Source organism: Oncorhynchus mykiss, chromosome 25 (genome assembly GCF_013265735.2).
Source record: "Oncorhynchus mykiss isolate Arlee chromosome 25, USDA_OmykA_1.1, whole genome shotgun sequence".
NCBI classification, from domain to species: Eukaryota; Metazoa; Chordata; class Actinopteri; order Salmoniformes; family Salmonidae; genus Oncorhynchus; species Oncorhynchus mykiss.
This window is the reverse complement of record NC_048589.1, coordinates 41,760,835-41,775,816: the sequence shown is the minus strand read 5'-3', so window position 1 is coordinate 41,775,816 and position 14,982 is coordinate 41,760,835. Positions and strand designations below refer to the sequence as shown.

Below are 14,982 nucleotides of genomic sequence, written 5' to 3'. Positions count from 1 at the left end.
AGACCCTATTCCCTACATAGTGCACTACTTTAGACGCTAATCCCTACATAGTGCACTACTTTTGACTCAGAGCCCCATGGGTAGATTCTGTATAACGACTACAGTTAGAGACCCAATCTGTGATATTTACAGACGTTTGTTGGTCCATCTTAATCGGGGATGAGCCCACTCAGCAGAACTCAGCAGAACTCAGCAGAACTCAGTCGGGGTCTCAACTTACTGTTGTGAGTTATAATAGCAGAAAACACCAGGTGTAATTTCTAAATCGGGGCGGCAGGGTAGCCTAGTGGTTAGAGCGTTGGACTAGTAACCGGAAGGTTGCAAGTTCAAACCCCCGAGCTGACAAGGTACAAATCTGTCGTTATGCCCCTGAACAGGCAGTTAACCCACTGTTCCTAGGCCGTCATTGAAAATAAGAATTTGTTCTTAACTGACTTGCCTGGTTAAATGTTTTTCTCTTCTCATGTCAGTCACTTAATTAGCTCGTATCATCACCATGTTTTTGATTGGTAAATTAATCTAGCGGCCAGCTATCTAAACCTGTAGTAATTATGCAAATATTTCTCTCCGCCCCATGGCAAAATGTGTAGAATGGCAGGAAATGAACTTGTTAATCTTCAGTTTTGTCTCTCCAGTTAAACTGTAATATCATTGACACGGCTGAAGAGTTCTGTTCTCCTGTCTCGTCCCTCAGGTGGCTGTTCTACTGATGGACACCCAGGGAACGTTCGACAGCCAGTCAACGTTGAGGGATTCAGCTACTGTGTTTGCACTAAGCACTATGATCAGCTCCATGCAGGTACAAAACAGTGGCTTTGGCCCCTAACGACCCCACTGTCTTAACAGATACAGTGGCTTTGGCCCCTAACGACCCCACTGTCTTAACAGATACAGTGGCCCTAACAACCCCACTGTCTTAACAGATACAGTGGCTTTGGGCCCTAGCGACCCCACTGTCTTAACAGATACAGTGGCCCTAACGACTACACTGTCTTAACAGATACAGTGGCTTTGGCCCCTAACTACCCCACTGTCTTAACAGATACAGTGGCTTTGGCCCCTAACGACCCCACTGTCATAACAGATACAGTGGCTTTGGCCCCTGACGACCCCACTGTCTTAACAGATACAGTGGCTTTGGCCCGTAACGACCCCACTGTCTTAACAGATACAGTGGCTTTGGCCCCTAACTACCCCACTGTCTTAACAGATACAGTGGCTTTGGCCCGTAACGACCCCACTGTCTTAACAGATACAGTGGCTTTGGCCCCTAACTACCCCACTGTCTTAACAGATACAGTGGCTTTGGCCCCTGACGACCCCACTGTCTTAACAGATACAGTGGCTTTGGCCCCTAACGACCCCACTGTCTTAACAGATACAGTGGCTTTGGCCCCTAACGACCCCACTGTCTTAACAGATACAGTGGCTTTGGCCCCTGACGACCCCACTGTCTTAACAGATACAGTGGCTTTGGCCCCTAACGACCCCACTGTCTTAACAGATACAGTGGCTTTGGCCCCTAACGACCCCACTGTCTTAACAGATACAGTGGCTTTGGCCCCTGACGACCCCACTGTCTTAACAGATACAGTGGCTTTGGCCCCTGACGACCCCACTGTCTTAACAGATACAGTGGCTTTGGCCCCTGACGACCCCACTGTCTTAACAGATACAGTGGCTTTGGCCCCTGACGACCCCACTGTCTTAACAGATACAGTGGCTTTGGCCCCTGACGACCCCACTGTCTTAACAGATACAGTGGCTTTGGCCCCTGACGACCCCACTGTCTTAACAGATACAGTGGCTTTGGCCCCTGACGACCCCACTGTCTTAACAGATACAGTGGCTTTGGCCCCTGACGACTCCACTGTCTTTGAACATGAATAATGACATTGTTTAGAGACCTCGACAACGGTAGATCTTCTGTGCCAAAAACATGTTGGAGTAGAAAAGTTGAATCTCGTTTCGCAGGTGTACAACATCTCCCAGAATGTCCAGGAGGATGATCTTCAACACTTGCAGGTACAGTAGAGATTACATCACCTACAATATCACTGAGGTCTTTTCCTGTGGAGACATTCAGATAGATGACGACTCTAAAAATTAGCTGTTTTTCTTCACACTTTTAAAACTCCTGATTGTGATCAATGTTGATTTTTTGTTGTTGTTCTCTTTCTTCTCCTCTCTCTTTGTGTTGTTTTGTAGCTCTTCACTGAGTATGGCAGACTCGCTATGGAGGAAACGTTCCTTAAACCATTCCAGGTAGGACGTTCTCTCCTTCCTGTTATTCAGTTTTAGAGGCCTGTGCATCCAGACTGACCACTGTTATTCAGTTTTAGAGGCTTGTGCATCCAGACTGACCACTGTTATTCAGTTTTAGAGGCTTGTGCATCCAGACTGACCACTGTTATTCAGTTTTAGAGGCTTGTGCATCCAGACTGACCACTGCGCTGACGTTCGTGAAACGGATTGTGAGCTCGCGAGATCAGGGTGGTTTACCGAGGCTGATTCAGTACCAGAAGGCTGGTTTAGCAAGATGATTCAGTTTACCAGAAGGCCGGTTTACCTCAGACTGGTTTACCAAGATGATTCAGTTTACCTCAGGCTGGTTTACCAAGATGATTAAGTTTACCAGAAGGCCTGTTTAGCTCAGACTGGTTTACCAAGATGATTAAGTTTACCAGAAGGCCGGTTTACCTCAGGCTGGTTTACCAAGATGATTCAGTTTCCTCAGGCTGGTTTACCAAGATGATTCAGTTTCCTCAGGCTGGTTTACCAAGATGATTCAGTTTCCTCAGGCTGGTTTACCAAGATGATTCAGTTTCCTCAGACTGGTTTACCAAGATGATTCAGTTTCCTCAGGCTGGTTTACCAAGATGATTCAGTTTCCTCAGGCTGGTTTACCAAGATGATTCAGTTTCCTCAGGCTGGTTTACCAAGATGATTCAGTTTCCTCAGGCTGGTTTACCAAGATGATTCAGTTTCCTCAGGCTGGTTTACCAAGATGATTCAGTTTCCTCAGGCTGGTTTACCAAGATGATTCAGTTTCCTCAGGCTGGTTTACCAAGGCTGATTCACCAGAGCAGGAATTATTTAGGTCCTATTTACTTTGGTAGCTTCTTGCTGTCAGAGACGTTCCTTGCTAATGCTTTGCCACTGCACCGTAACTTAGTGAAGCCATGTCTGTATTGTTCCAGTCCATGATATTCCTGGTCCGGGATTGGAGTTTTCCCTACGAGTTCGGCTACGGGCAGGAAGGAGGCATGAAGTTCCTGGAGAAAAGACTCAAGGTCAGAGGTCACCGATGAACAATGATTATAGTGGTTCACATAAAGATAAAATCAACAAGAGTTATATTAACACAGTGTCGTTACCAGAAACTAAAAGGCTGCTATTTATGTGACATGATCATGTTAGTTATAATAATGATACTGATAATGATAATGGTGATATTGATAATAATGATACTGATAATACCGATAATGATAATGGTGATATTGATAATAATAATAATAATGATACTGATAATACAGTTAATGATACTGATAATAATAATGATACTGATAATACAGATAATGATAATGGTGATATTGATAATAATGATACCGGTAAAGGATGATAATACTGATAATGATAATGGTAATGATGTTAATACTGATACTGATAATAATGATACCGATAATACCGATAATGACAATAATGATAATGTCAATGACGATAATACCGATAATGATAATGATGATGATAATAATGATACGGATAATAATGATAATACTGATAATGATAATACTGATACTGATAATAATGATAATGATACTGATAATAATGATAAATTATAAATTATAATAATGATGATAATAATGGTAATGATGACGATAATAATAATGATGATAATAATGATTATGATGATCATAATAAAAATAAAGATGATTATTATAACAATAGTGATAATAAAATGAATAACAATGATTATAATAACAATGATTATGATGATGATAATGATGATAATGATAATAATGATAATAGTAATATAAGAAGACACTTTAATCCAAACAAACATACAGATCCCTCTAATCCTCTGCAGGAATTGAACCCATGACATTGGATGTGGTAGCAGTACCCTGTTACCAACTGAGCTTGTGTTTGTGTTTGTGTCTGTGGTTATGTGGTTGTGTGTCTGTGGTTGACTGTTTGTGTCTGTGGTTATGTGTCTGTGGTTGACTGTTTGTCTGTGGTTGTGTGTCTGTGGTTGACTGTTTGTGTCTGTGTTGGTGTTTGTCTGTGGTTGTGTGTCTGTGGTTGACTGTTTGTCTGTGGTTATGTGTCTGTGGTTGACTGTTTGTGTCTGTGGTTCTGTGGTTGTGTGTCTGGTTGTCTGTCTGTGTCTGTGGGTGTGTGTCTGTGGTTGTCTGTTTGTCTGTGGTTCTGTGTCTGTGGTTGACTGTCTGTGGTTGACTGTTTGTCTGTGGTTCTGTGGTTGTCTGTCTGTGTCTGTGGTTGTGGTTGACTGTTTGTGTCTGTGGTTGACTGTTTGTGTCTGTGGTTCTGTGGTTGTGTGTCTGTAGTTGACTGTTTGTGTCTGTGGTTCTGTGTTGTAGATCTCAGAGAACCAACATGAGGAGCTGCAGAACGTCCGTAAACACATCCACTCCTGCTTCACCAACATCTCCTGCTTCCTGATGCCCCACCCCGGACTCAAAGTGGCCACCAACCCTAACTTCGACGGCAGACTCAAAGGTACAATACACATTTCGTCATCTTGGTGGTTTTAAAACAAACACAACACACTTTGTGATGACAAAACAACAGACTAATCCCATTGATGAATTTAAACACAACAGACTAATCCCATTGATGAATTTAAACACCACAGACTAATCCCATTGATGAATTGAAACACCACAGACTAATCCCATTGATGAATTTAAACACCACAGACTAATCCCATTGATGAATTGAAACACCACAGACTAATCCCATTGATGAATTTAAACACCACAGACTAATCCCATTGATGAATTTAAACACCACAGACTAATCCCATTGATGAATTTAAACACCACAGACTAATCCCATTGATGAATTTAAACACCACAGACTAATCCCATTGAGGAATTTAAACACACTTTGGGGTGACAAAACACAACAGACTAATCCCATTGATTAATTTAAAGCACACAGCACACTATAGTTTGAGGCGGCAGGTAGCCTAGTGCTTAGAGCGTTGTGCCAGTAACCGAAAGGTTGTTGGATCGAATCCCTGAGCTGACAAGGTAAAAATCTGTCGTTCTGCCCCTAAACAAGGCAGTTAACCCTCTGTTCCTAGGCTGTCATTGTAAATAAGAATTTGTTCTTCGCTAATTTGCCTAGTCAAACAAAAGTAAATAATAATTAAAGTTAGATGTTCCTTTGATGCAATTTCATTTTACAGGAACATGACTGAAATTGTCACATGACAGGAAGTGTGTTTTTGTTTAGTCCTCCTACTTGGTTAATGCAAAGGGTCGCTGGTTCAAGCCCAGCTCGAGGCATGCAACATGGTTACATACCTGCCCTTTTCCTAATCTCACTTCTCCCTAACCCGTGTGCAGAGATCGACCGTGAGTTCATCAACAACCTGCAGATCCTGGTCCCGTGGCTGCTGAGTCCCAAGAACCTGGATGTCAAGGAGATCAACGGCAGCAACATCACCTGCAGAGGCCTGCTGGAGTACTTCAAGGTCCTGGGGGGTCTTCGATTTTTAGCCTGGTCCCAGATCTGTTTGTAAGTCCTCTGGTCGTTGTCAGAAGTTAACAAGACAGCACAAACAGATCTGGGACCAGGCTACTCGAATTTGGTACGGTTAAACAATGTACATCAACCGATATTCACGATGGAGTGAATGCTTCAACCAACCAGTGAAAATAATGATATTGAAATTGTTGTTAAGTAATGTAGGTGTTTGTTGTTGATGATCCCCCCCCCCCCCCCCCCCTCCTCCACCACCCAGGCATACATCAAAATCTACCAGGGGGAGGAGCTGCCACACCCGAAATCCATGCTGCAGGTACCAATGTCTTGTGTTGTATCTTTCTTCCATCATTATAATGCGTTATTACCTGATGAATATAACCGTGTGGTGTTTCTCAGGCCACAGCGGAGGCCAACAACCTGGCAGCAGTGGCCGCAGCCAGGGACCTGTACAACAAGAAGATGGAGCAGGTGACAAGGCAGGGCTGTATTCTGTTACGGGCTTATCCGGGCTTATCTCCGATTATAATGCTGCTGCCTACCTGAGACCTGCTGTTGTCCTGAGACCTGCTGTTGTCCTGAGACCTGCTGTTGTCCTGAGACCTGCTGTTGTCCTGAGACCTACAGTTGTCCTGAGACCTACTGTTGTCCACCCCTCCCCCAACCAATAGTCATTCTCCCGAAGAGTGAATTCTCAATCCCCCCCCTCCTCCTCTTTCTCCTCCTTAACTTCTCTCCCCTCCATTCCTCCTCCTCTCTCCCCTCCATTCCTCCTCCTCTCTCCCCTCCATTCCTCCTCCTCTCTCCCCTCCATTCCTCCTCCTCTCTCCCCTCCATTCCTCCTCCTCTCTCCCCTCATTCCTCCTCAACCTCTCTCCCCTCCATTCCTCCGCAACCTCTCTCCCCTCCATTCCTCCTCAACCTCTCTCCCCTCCATTCCTCCTCTCTCCCCTCCATTCCTCTTCCTCCTCTCTCCCCTCCATTCCTCCTCTCTCCCCTCCATTCCTCCTCAACCTCTCTCCCCTCCATTCCTCCTCAACCTCTCTCCTCTCCTCCTCTCTCCCCTCCATTCCTCCTCCTCTCTCCCCAGGTGTGTGGTGGGGACCGGCCCTTCCTGGCCCCAGCAGAGCTCCAGGCCAGACACAGTGACATCAGAGAGGAAGCCCTCCAGGTGTTTCGGGGGGTCAAGAAGATGGGAGGGGAGGAGTTCAGCCGACGGTACCTGCTACAGCTGGAGGGAGAGGTATGTCACAGGAAGCACAGGTGGGATCTGAACCCCCTGTCTCTCGCTCGGGAAACCAACATCTTTCTTATAACCATTAAACCAATAGGAAATTCCCTCTTTGGTGGTCTGTCACAGGTGGAATCTGAATCCCTGTCTTCCGTTCGGGTTGTTGGGATAGCTCTCTACTTTCCTCACCTTTGACCATTTTGTTTTTTTAACAAAACTGTTCAAGTTCCTGGCAGAGCGTTGATGGACAACAATCTTCAAGTCACGCAATATCTAAGTCATTTATTCCTTAGCCACTTCCACTGTAGCTTTGACCGTGTGCTTCGTTGTCATGCTGAAAGGTGAACTTCCGGCCCAGTTTCAACTTTCTCGCTGAGAGGGCAGCAGCTTTTCCTCAAGGACTTTTCTGTACATTGCAACATTCATTTCCTGTTCTATCCTGATCAGAAACTTCTCCACAACATGGTGTTGCCGCCACCATGCTTCACAGTAGGGATGGTGTTCATTGAGTGATGTGCCATGTTGGATTTGCGCCAAACGTGACGCTTTGCGTTTAGGCCAAAAGGTTCAGTTCTTGTTTCTTCAGACCACTAAACTTTTTGCCATATAGCTAAAGAATCTCCTGAGTGTTTTTTAAATTTTAGTTTCATCCTTCAAACAGGATTCAAGGTGGGCTTTCTTGAGTAATGGCTTCCTTCTGGCCACGCTACTATACATGGCAGACATTGTTGTCACGTGCACACTGTGACCAGTCGTGGAAATAAAAGCCTGGCCTTAACTCAACACAACTCAACTCAACTTTGTCCTGGAATTAGAGACCCTGTGTCTCAATGTTGACTTCCTGTTGAAATAAAAGGTCTAATATGTAAATAAAATAAAGACTACGGGTCAATCGGAAATGACCTTTATTAAATTAGAATTCTGCTGTAGCGCGGATCTTCAGAACAGATTGAATGGACCCTGTCACGAGAATTTTCAATCCCGATGATGACTCAACAATCACTATAGCTTTGACCAATTCCCAGAGGTTGTAAGGCCCGGGTTAATAGAAGAATTTAGACAAAGTCCCAGTCTGCAATAGATCAATACTTTATTCAGAGAGTACTCTGACTTCAAAATGAGAACACAATATTTTTAAAACACACGCACACACACGAACTCACATCAGTAGAAACTCCACCTCTCTTTAGGTGGGCTGTATTTTTTTCACAATACTAACACCTAGTTTCTCATTATCTTCTGCAAGCCATTCCTAACAGTTACTCCCCTACCTAGATCACAAGTCGATAGTTCAGTTGGCCTTGAATGTCTCAACTATACCCAGCTCATATTGCGAAATAGTAACACAATGGCCTAGTCACACACATTATTAAATTATGACTCTAACACATTTCATACAATTATATGATTTCAGGGTGGAATACTTTAGTCATTACTTTAAACATATACATTCCTTTATCAGACCACCCCCCTTATTTCTAGAGTAACACAGTGGTAAATCCCCATATAATCAACTCTGTTCCAGGTGGACGAGGTGTTCAACCAGTACATCAAGCACAACGACTCCAAGAACATCTTCCACGCCGCCCGCACCCCGGCCACGCTGTTCGTGGTGATCTTCATCATGTACGTGGCGGCGGGGATCACGGGCTTCGTGGGGGTTGACATCATCGCCAGCGTGTGTAATATGATACTGGGCCTGACGTTGATCACCCTGTGTACCTGGGCCTACATACGCTACTCTGGGGAGTACCGAGAGCTGGGTCAGGTCATCGACCAGGTGGCTGGAGCACTCTGGGACCAGGTAGGTCCCCACACCTGAGCTATGCCCAAATTCCAAATGTGTATTTTATTCTATATTTTAGTGTATAACCAGGGGTACAGTGTCCATTTTTAGGATATCCTCAGTCTCATACCTCACCACATCCATTGTGTTATCTCACTCCTTCTTGAAGGAATTGACTCAAAGGAGGAAAAGGAATGACTCAAGGAAGGTTTGAGGCTGAGGATGTCCTAAAATGGACATGGTACATGCGCTCTATGAGAATGTGCGTTATCATATCGATGTGTGTGCCATAAAGTGATTCAAAGTTTATGGACTCCTAAACCAGAAGGATCCTCACAGTTTTAACTAGAAATGTTGTGTATAAGTAAGTGATAGAGCATCTAAACCACTAGGTGGTGACATACAACACATTTTACTGTGTTGAACAATCTGGAAATAATTGCAATGTGTTGTCTTTAAGAGTTTGAGCTGAAGAAAACATTTCAAACATGTAAATATTTTATATTACATTTAATTTGTCTAAGACCTGTGTTTTTGTTTTTGTTCTATGTTTTGCAACAGGGAAGCACAAATGAGGTGAGTGGGGAGTTGTGTTCTCAATCAGTCGGCGTCAGGCCATAGAGATAAAAAGAGAACTCCAGATGGATAGAACTAGTTTATCCAGAATGGCACAGATAAGTCCTCTTTCTTCTCCAACTCTATGGTATAGGCTCACTGAATGTATCAGTCCATCTCTATGGTATCGGCCCTACTGGATGTATCAGTCCATCTCTATGGTATAGGCCCTACTGGATGTATCAGTCCATCTCTATGGTATAGGCCTACTGGATGTATCAGTCCATCTCTATGGTATAGGCCTACTGGATGTATCAGTCCATCTCTATGGTATAGGCCCTACTGGATGTATCAGTCCATCTCTATGGTATAGGCCTACTGGATGTATCAGTCCATCTCTATGGTATCGGCCCTACTGGATGTATCAGTCCATCTCTATGGTATAGGCCCTACTGGATGTATCAGTCCATCTCTATGGTATAGGCCTACTGGATGTATCAGTCCATCTCTATGGTATAGGCCCTACTGGATGTATCAGTCCATCTCTATGGTATAGGCCTACTGGATGTATCAGTCCGTCTCTATGGTATAGGCCTACTGGATGTATCAGTCCATCTCTATGGTATAGGCCCTACTGGATGTATTAGTCCATCTCTATGGTATAGGCCTACTGGATGTATCAGTCCATCTCTATGCTATAGGCCTACTGGATGTATCAGTAACTCTATCCATCTTGAGCATTCCAATATTGGTTAGTCTGAAATGCACCCTCTTCCTCTCCTGTTGTTCACAGGTTCTGTAGAAGGCTAAATGTTGCCTAGGAAGTACTGTTTCTGTATCTAGACACATTCTGGACCAACAATCTTGAGCATTCAGACAATGATTTATTTAAATGCCCCCTCTTCTCGACCAGTTACGATCCCTCTTCTCATTTCTCCAGGCGCTGTATAAGCTGTATACTGCTGCAGCCAATCACGGGCACCTGTACCACCATGCGTTCTCTGGTCCCCAGGCCCCCGAAGAGGGGGGGGAGGCCCCCGAGAAACCCACCAGGATGAGGAACTGACTGGGTGACCTGATTGGCTAGAGCACAGCAGGGACTGCTGGGTACCTCTTAAGTAGCATGATGGACAGAGAGGAGGGAAGAGGGGGAGGCATTGGGAAGCATCCTCATCCGCAGGGCACTCTTTTACTACGGTATTGGCTGGAACAGTCCAGCGATGCGTTCACTATTTTAAATCCAAATGTGGACAATTGTAATGGCACAATCTCCCTTTGAACTGGGGTTGCTGCTCTATCAACAATGGGGATTTTCACTTATCATTGTCCTTCATTTGGAGAACATAGGGTGGCAGTAGAGTCATTTTATAGTTTACGGCAGATTTAATTGTCTTGCGTCAGATTGCGTGCCGAACGGCCGTCTGCAACTTGGTAGTTTGGCAACGCGTTCCCCTCAGAAAAACGAAGCCATCTGTCGTCTGAAGACAATGCTGCTGATTTTCACGAATAGGTGTTTACCTGATTATGCCGTTTTTTAAATATATATATATATATATATATATTTTTTTTTTCCTTTTTATTTAACTAGGCAAGTCAGTTAAGAACAAATTCTTATTCACAATGACGGCCTAGTGGGTTAAACTTCCTGTTCAGGGGGCAGAACGACAGATTTGTACCTTGTCAGCTCGGGGGTTTGAACTTGCAACCTTCTGGCAACTAGTCCAACGCTCTAACCACTAGGCTACCCTGCCGTTTTGAGGAGAGAGGTTTAATCGAAGTTGACCTCTGACCTTGTAACTGACTGGTGGTCCATGTATATTGATGTTTGATCGAGTTTAGGTTTTTTTTTTATCTAAGAAACGTCCCAAATGGGGTGGCAGGGTAGCCTAGTGGTTAGAGCGTTGGACTAGTAACTGGAAGGTTGCAAGTTCAAACCCCCGAGCTCACAAGGTACAAATCTGTCCTTCTGCCCCCTGAACAGGCAGTTAACCCACTAGGCTGTCATTGAAGATAATAATTTGTTTTTAACTGACTTGCCTAGTTAAATAAAGGTATAAAATAATAATAAAAATGAATAGGGTCCCTTTTGGTTAAGCATCTTTCCTTAAAATATACACTTTCATTCGCATGGTAAATCGTTAGTGTCTACCGTTTTAGGCTCTCCAGACTTATCTCCAGTCTGGTACATTTGTCAACATTTTTCACATGTTTAGGGCTTGTACTTATCCTGGCACTTTAAAAAGGAAAACTCCACCCAAAGACTAATCTTTTGGTATCTGTTTCGTTAGTCCATTTGTTGACATAAGCAAAACATTTTTTAGGACTATCAGCGATCACGTTTTTTTTTTTTAAAGATATATAACTTTCAAAATACAGGGATGATCTCTGTATTTCATCATACGGGGGATGTTTGTTTGTTTCTTAGTTATTGAATATATGGGTACTGTGTGCCAATATAGTGCATCTACAGTTTCGTGCAGCATTGTCTTCCTTCGTATGTGGCTGCCACTAGTTTACATGAGCGTCATACTGTGCACACAGAATTAAATATATGTTATTGTATCTCAAAATGGTCACAAATTTAGACTGGAAAGGAATTCACTGGCGGGGACACGATAGTTGTAATTTAAGTAGTGGAAATACTCCCCAACACAGAGTTAGTTACGGGATAGTTCAGTAGACGTGAACCAGAGTGTCATTTGTGATGTGGTCAAAGAGCCTTCAACTAATGGCACAGGGCTGGGTAGAGGTAGAGAATGATTCTAAACAGTTCAAAGTTCACACTATCTATTATATGTATCTATCACCTCATATTGGTCTGCTTCCTGCTCAGTTTTGGTAAATAAATACATTTAAAAAAACAGAAATTGTATAATCCTTTTGAATTGTTTGTGTGACTTTTTTTTGTGGGTGGAGGGATGGCTGGGGAAAACAGATGTTTGTCCATTGTACAGAGAGAGGAAGAGAGAGACAGAGACAGACAGACAGAGAGAGACAGACAGAGAGAGAGGAAGAGAGAGACAGAGACAGACAGGGGGAGAGAGACAGACAGAGAGAGAGGAAGAGAGAGACAGAGACAGACAGAGAGAGGAAGAGAGAGACAGAGACAGACAGAGGAAGAGAGAGACAGAGACAGACAGAGAGAGAGGAAGAGAGAGACAGAGACAGACAGAGAGAGACAGAGACAGACAGAGAGAGAGGAAGAGAGAGACAGAGACAGACAGACAGACAGAGAGGAAGAGAGAGACAGAGACAGACAGACAGAGAGGAAGAGAGAGACAGAGACAGACAGAGAGAGAGGGAGAGAGAGACAGAGACAGAGGAAGAGAGAGACAGAGACAGACAGAGAGAGAGGAAGAGAGAGACAGAGACAGACAGAGGGAGAGAGATACCATTGTTGTTGGTACACATTCAATGTTCTAGCAAAGCACTGGAACACACAGAATCCGTTCTAGAACGAGTTTACTGGTCATTCATCTAGGAAGCCTGGTTATGAAATATCTTCATGGTTCGTACAGTCTTGCCGACGACTCCTGTCGTCCTCGTCACGCCGCTGTGACCGTAGTAGTTGGCAAGACGACAAACAGATCTGGGACCAGGCTATGTTTGGGAAAGACGTCCATACATCTCCCCTCTATACTTCTTTAGGCCGTCTGTATGGTAAAGGTAAAAGGAGGCTGCCCTAGACGGGGTAAACCCACAACACAGGTTGTTGATAACAGTTGATTTTCTGATTTCATTAGAGATTCTCCAGTACTTTTGTATACTTTATAGCCCAGTAGTTCTGAAAAGTAGAGCCCACGAGCCAAAAGTGCTATGTCACCCTAACCCTTTATAGCCCAGTAGTTCTGAAAAGTAGAGCCCACGAGCCAAAAGTGCATTGTCACGTACAGTATGTGCACCACGTCATTGCCCTCTCTTTCTCGCTACGTCCACTGAGCTGTTGGCCACGCCCTGCAACTTCATTGGATATACCTCAGGGCAGGCCTCTAGCTAGGAGGTCACTCAAATACGAGGGGCTCATTGGCTAGAACTCTAATTGCTATGGGGCTGGCCATTCGTGGTGGGGGGGAATGTAGGGAAAATGTCACCGCACAGCTTTAAGAAAAGTTGCTTTCAAACTAGCGATTTTTGTGGCTAATTGAGGTAAAAGTTATTCTGCAGTAAGTATAAATTATACATTGACTTATCCAGCGGGAAGTTCAAACAAATACTTAGTCGCCAAAGTACCGGAGCATGTCTTTTAAGAAAGCTAAACCTGTTTTGGTTTAGTCCATTAGACCATGCTTATTTAAAGCTCATATTTCTTTAAAAAAAAAAATAATAATAATAGTAATTTCAAAATGTTTTGGCAATTTAGCGGGCTAACTCTGTGATCCTGTTGGGTAGTACACCTTTCTGATGAACTAAACCTCTGTCTCCCAAACGGCTTGGGCCTGTTAACCAGTGGTTGTGTTATTGGTTTGAAAACAATGTCAGTGGACTGTTACATTTGTGATTGTATTGCGTAGAATTTTACGAGAAAACAATATGTACAGTACTAGTCAAACGTTCGGACACCTACTTAAGGGTTTTTACTATTTTCTACATTGTAGAATAGTAGTGAAGACAAACTATGCAATCACATAGTAACCAAAAAAAAGTGTTAAACAAATTAAAGTATATTTTAGATTCTTCAAAGTAGCCACCCTTTGCCTTTGATAACTTTGCACACTCTTGGCATTCTCTCAACCAGCTTCACCTGGAATGTTTTTCCAACAGTCTTGAAGGAGTTCCCACATATGCTGAGCCCTTCTTGGCTTTTCCTTCACTCCGGTCCAACTCATCCCAAACCATCTCAATTGGGTTGAGGTCAGGTGATTGTGGAGGCTAGGTCATCTGATGCAGCACTCCATCACTCTCCCTTCTTGGTCAAATAGCCCTTACACAGCCTGGAGGTGTCTTGTTGAAAAACAAATGATAGTCCCACTAAGCGCAAAGCACCATCACACCACCTCCTCCATGCTTCAAGGTGGGAACCACACATGCAGAGATCATCCGTTCACATACTCAGACGAAAAGGACAGATTTCCACCAGTCTAATGTCCATTGCTCATGTTTCATGGCCCAAGAAAGTCAATTTGTTCTTTAGTAGTGATTCATTTGCAGAAATTTGACCACAAAGGCCTGATTCACTCGATGTTGAGATGTCTCTGTTACTTGAACTCTATGAAGCATTTACTTGGGTTGCAATCTCAGGTGCAGTTAACTCTAATGAACTTATCCTCTGCAGCAGAGGTAACTGTGGGTCTTCCTTTCCTGTGGCGGTCCTCATGAGAGCCGGTTTTTGCGACTGCACTTGAAGAAACATTCAAAAGTTCTTAATTTTCCACATTGACTGACCTTCATGTCTTAAAGTACTGATGGACTGTCGTTTCCCTATGCTTATTTGAGCTGTACTTTTACCAAATAGGGCTATCTTCTGTATACCCCCCCCCCCCCCCCCCCACCTTGTCACAACACAACCGATTTGCTCAAACGCATTAAGGAAGGAAATTCGACAAATTCACTTTCAACAAGGCACACATGTTAATTGAAATGCATTCCAGGTGACTACCTCATTAAGCTGGTTGAGAGAATGCCTAGAGTGCAAAGAGTGGCTACTTTTAAGAATCTCAAATATAGACATTTGTTTAAT

The 14,982-nt window shown here is 43.7% G+C and overlaps 1 protein-coding gene across 1 annotated transcript in view; it reads left to right on the top strand.

The window, feature by feature from the left end:
• LOC110505958 (atlastin-1) overlaps positions 1 to 10,913 on the top strand; it is a 16,257-nt gene extending 5,344 nt beyond the window's left edge. Inside the window, exons 4-15 of the mRNA XM_036962939.1 lie at positions 695 to 799; positions 1,975 to 2,025; positions 2,209 to 2,265; positions 3,201 to 3,293; positions 4,602 to 4,740; positions 5,595 to 5,722; positions 5,993 to 6,049; positions 6,133 to 6,204; positions 6,824 to 6,976; positions 8,490 to 8,768; positions 9,312 to 9,326; positions 10,246 to 10,913. Of these exons, the coding sequence (XP_036818834.1) occupies positions 695 to 799; positions 1,975 to 2,025; positions 2,209 to 2,265; positions 3,201 to 3,293; positions 4,602 to 4,740; positions 5,595 to 5,722; positions 5,993 to 6,049; positions 6,133 to 6,204; positions 6,824 to 6,976; positions 8,490 to 8,768; positions 9,312 to 9,326; positions 10,246 to 10,371 (1,275 nt within the window). The 3' untranslated portion in view covers positions 10,372 to 10,913. The remainder of the gene's footprint in view (positions 1 to 694; positions 800 to 1,974; positions 2,026 to 2,208; positions 2,266 to 3,200; positions 3,294 to 4,601; positions 4,741 to 5,594; positions 5,723 to 5,992; positions 6,050 to 6,132; positions 6,205 to 6,823; positions 6,977 to 8,489; positions 8,769 to 9,311; positions 9,327 to 10,245) is intronic.
• Positions 10,914 to 14,982: the final 4,069 nt, after the last annotated feature.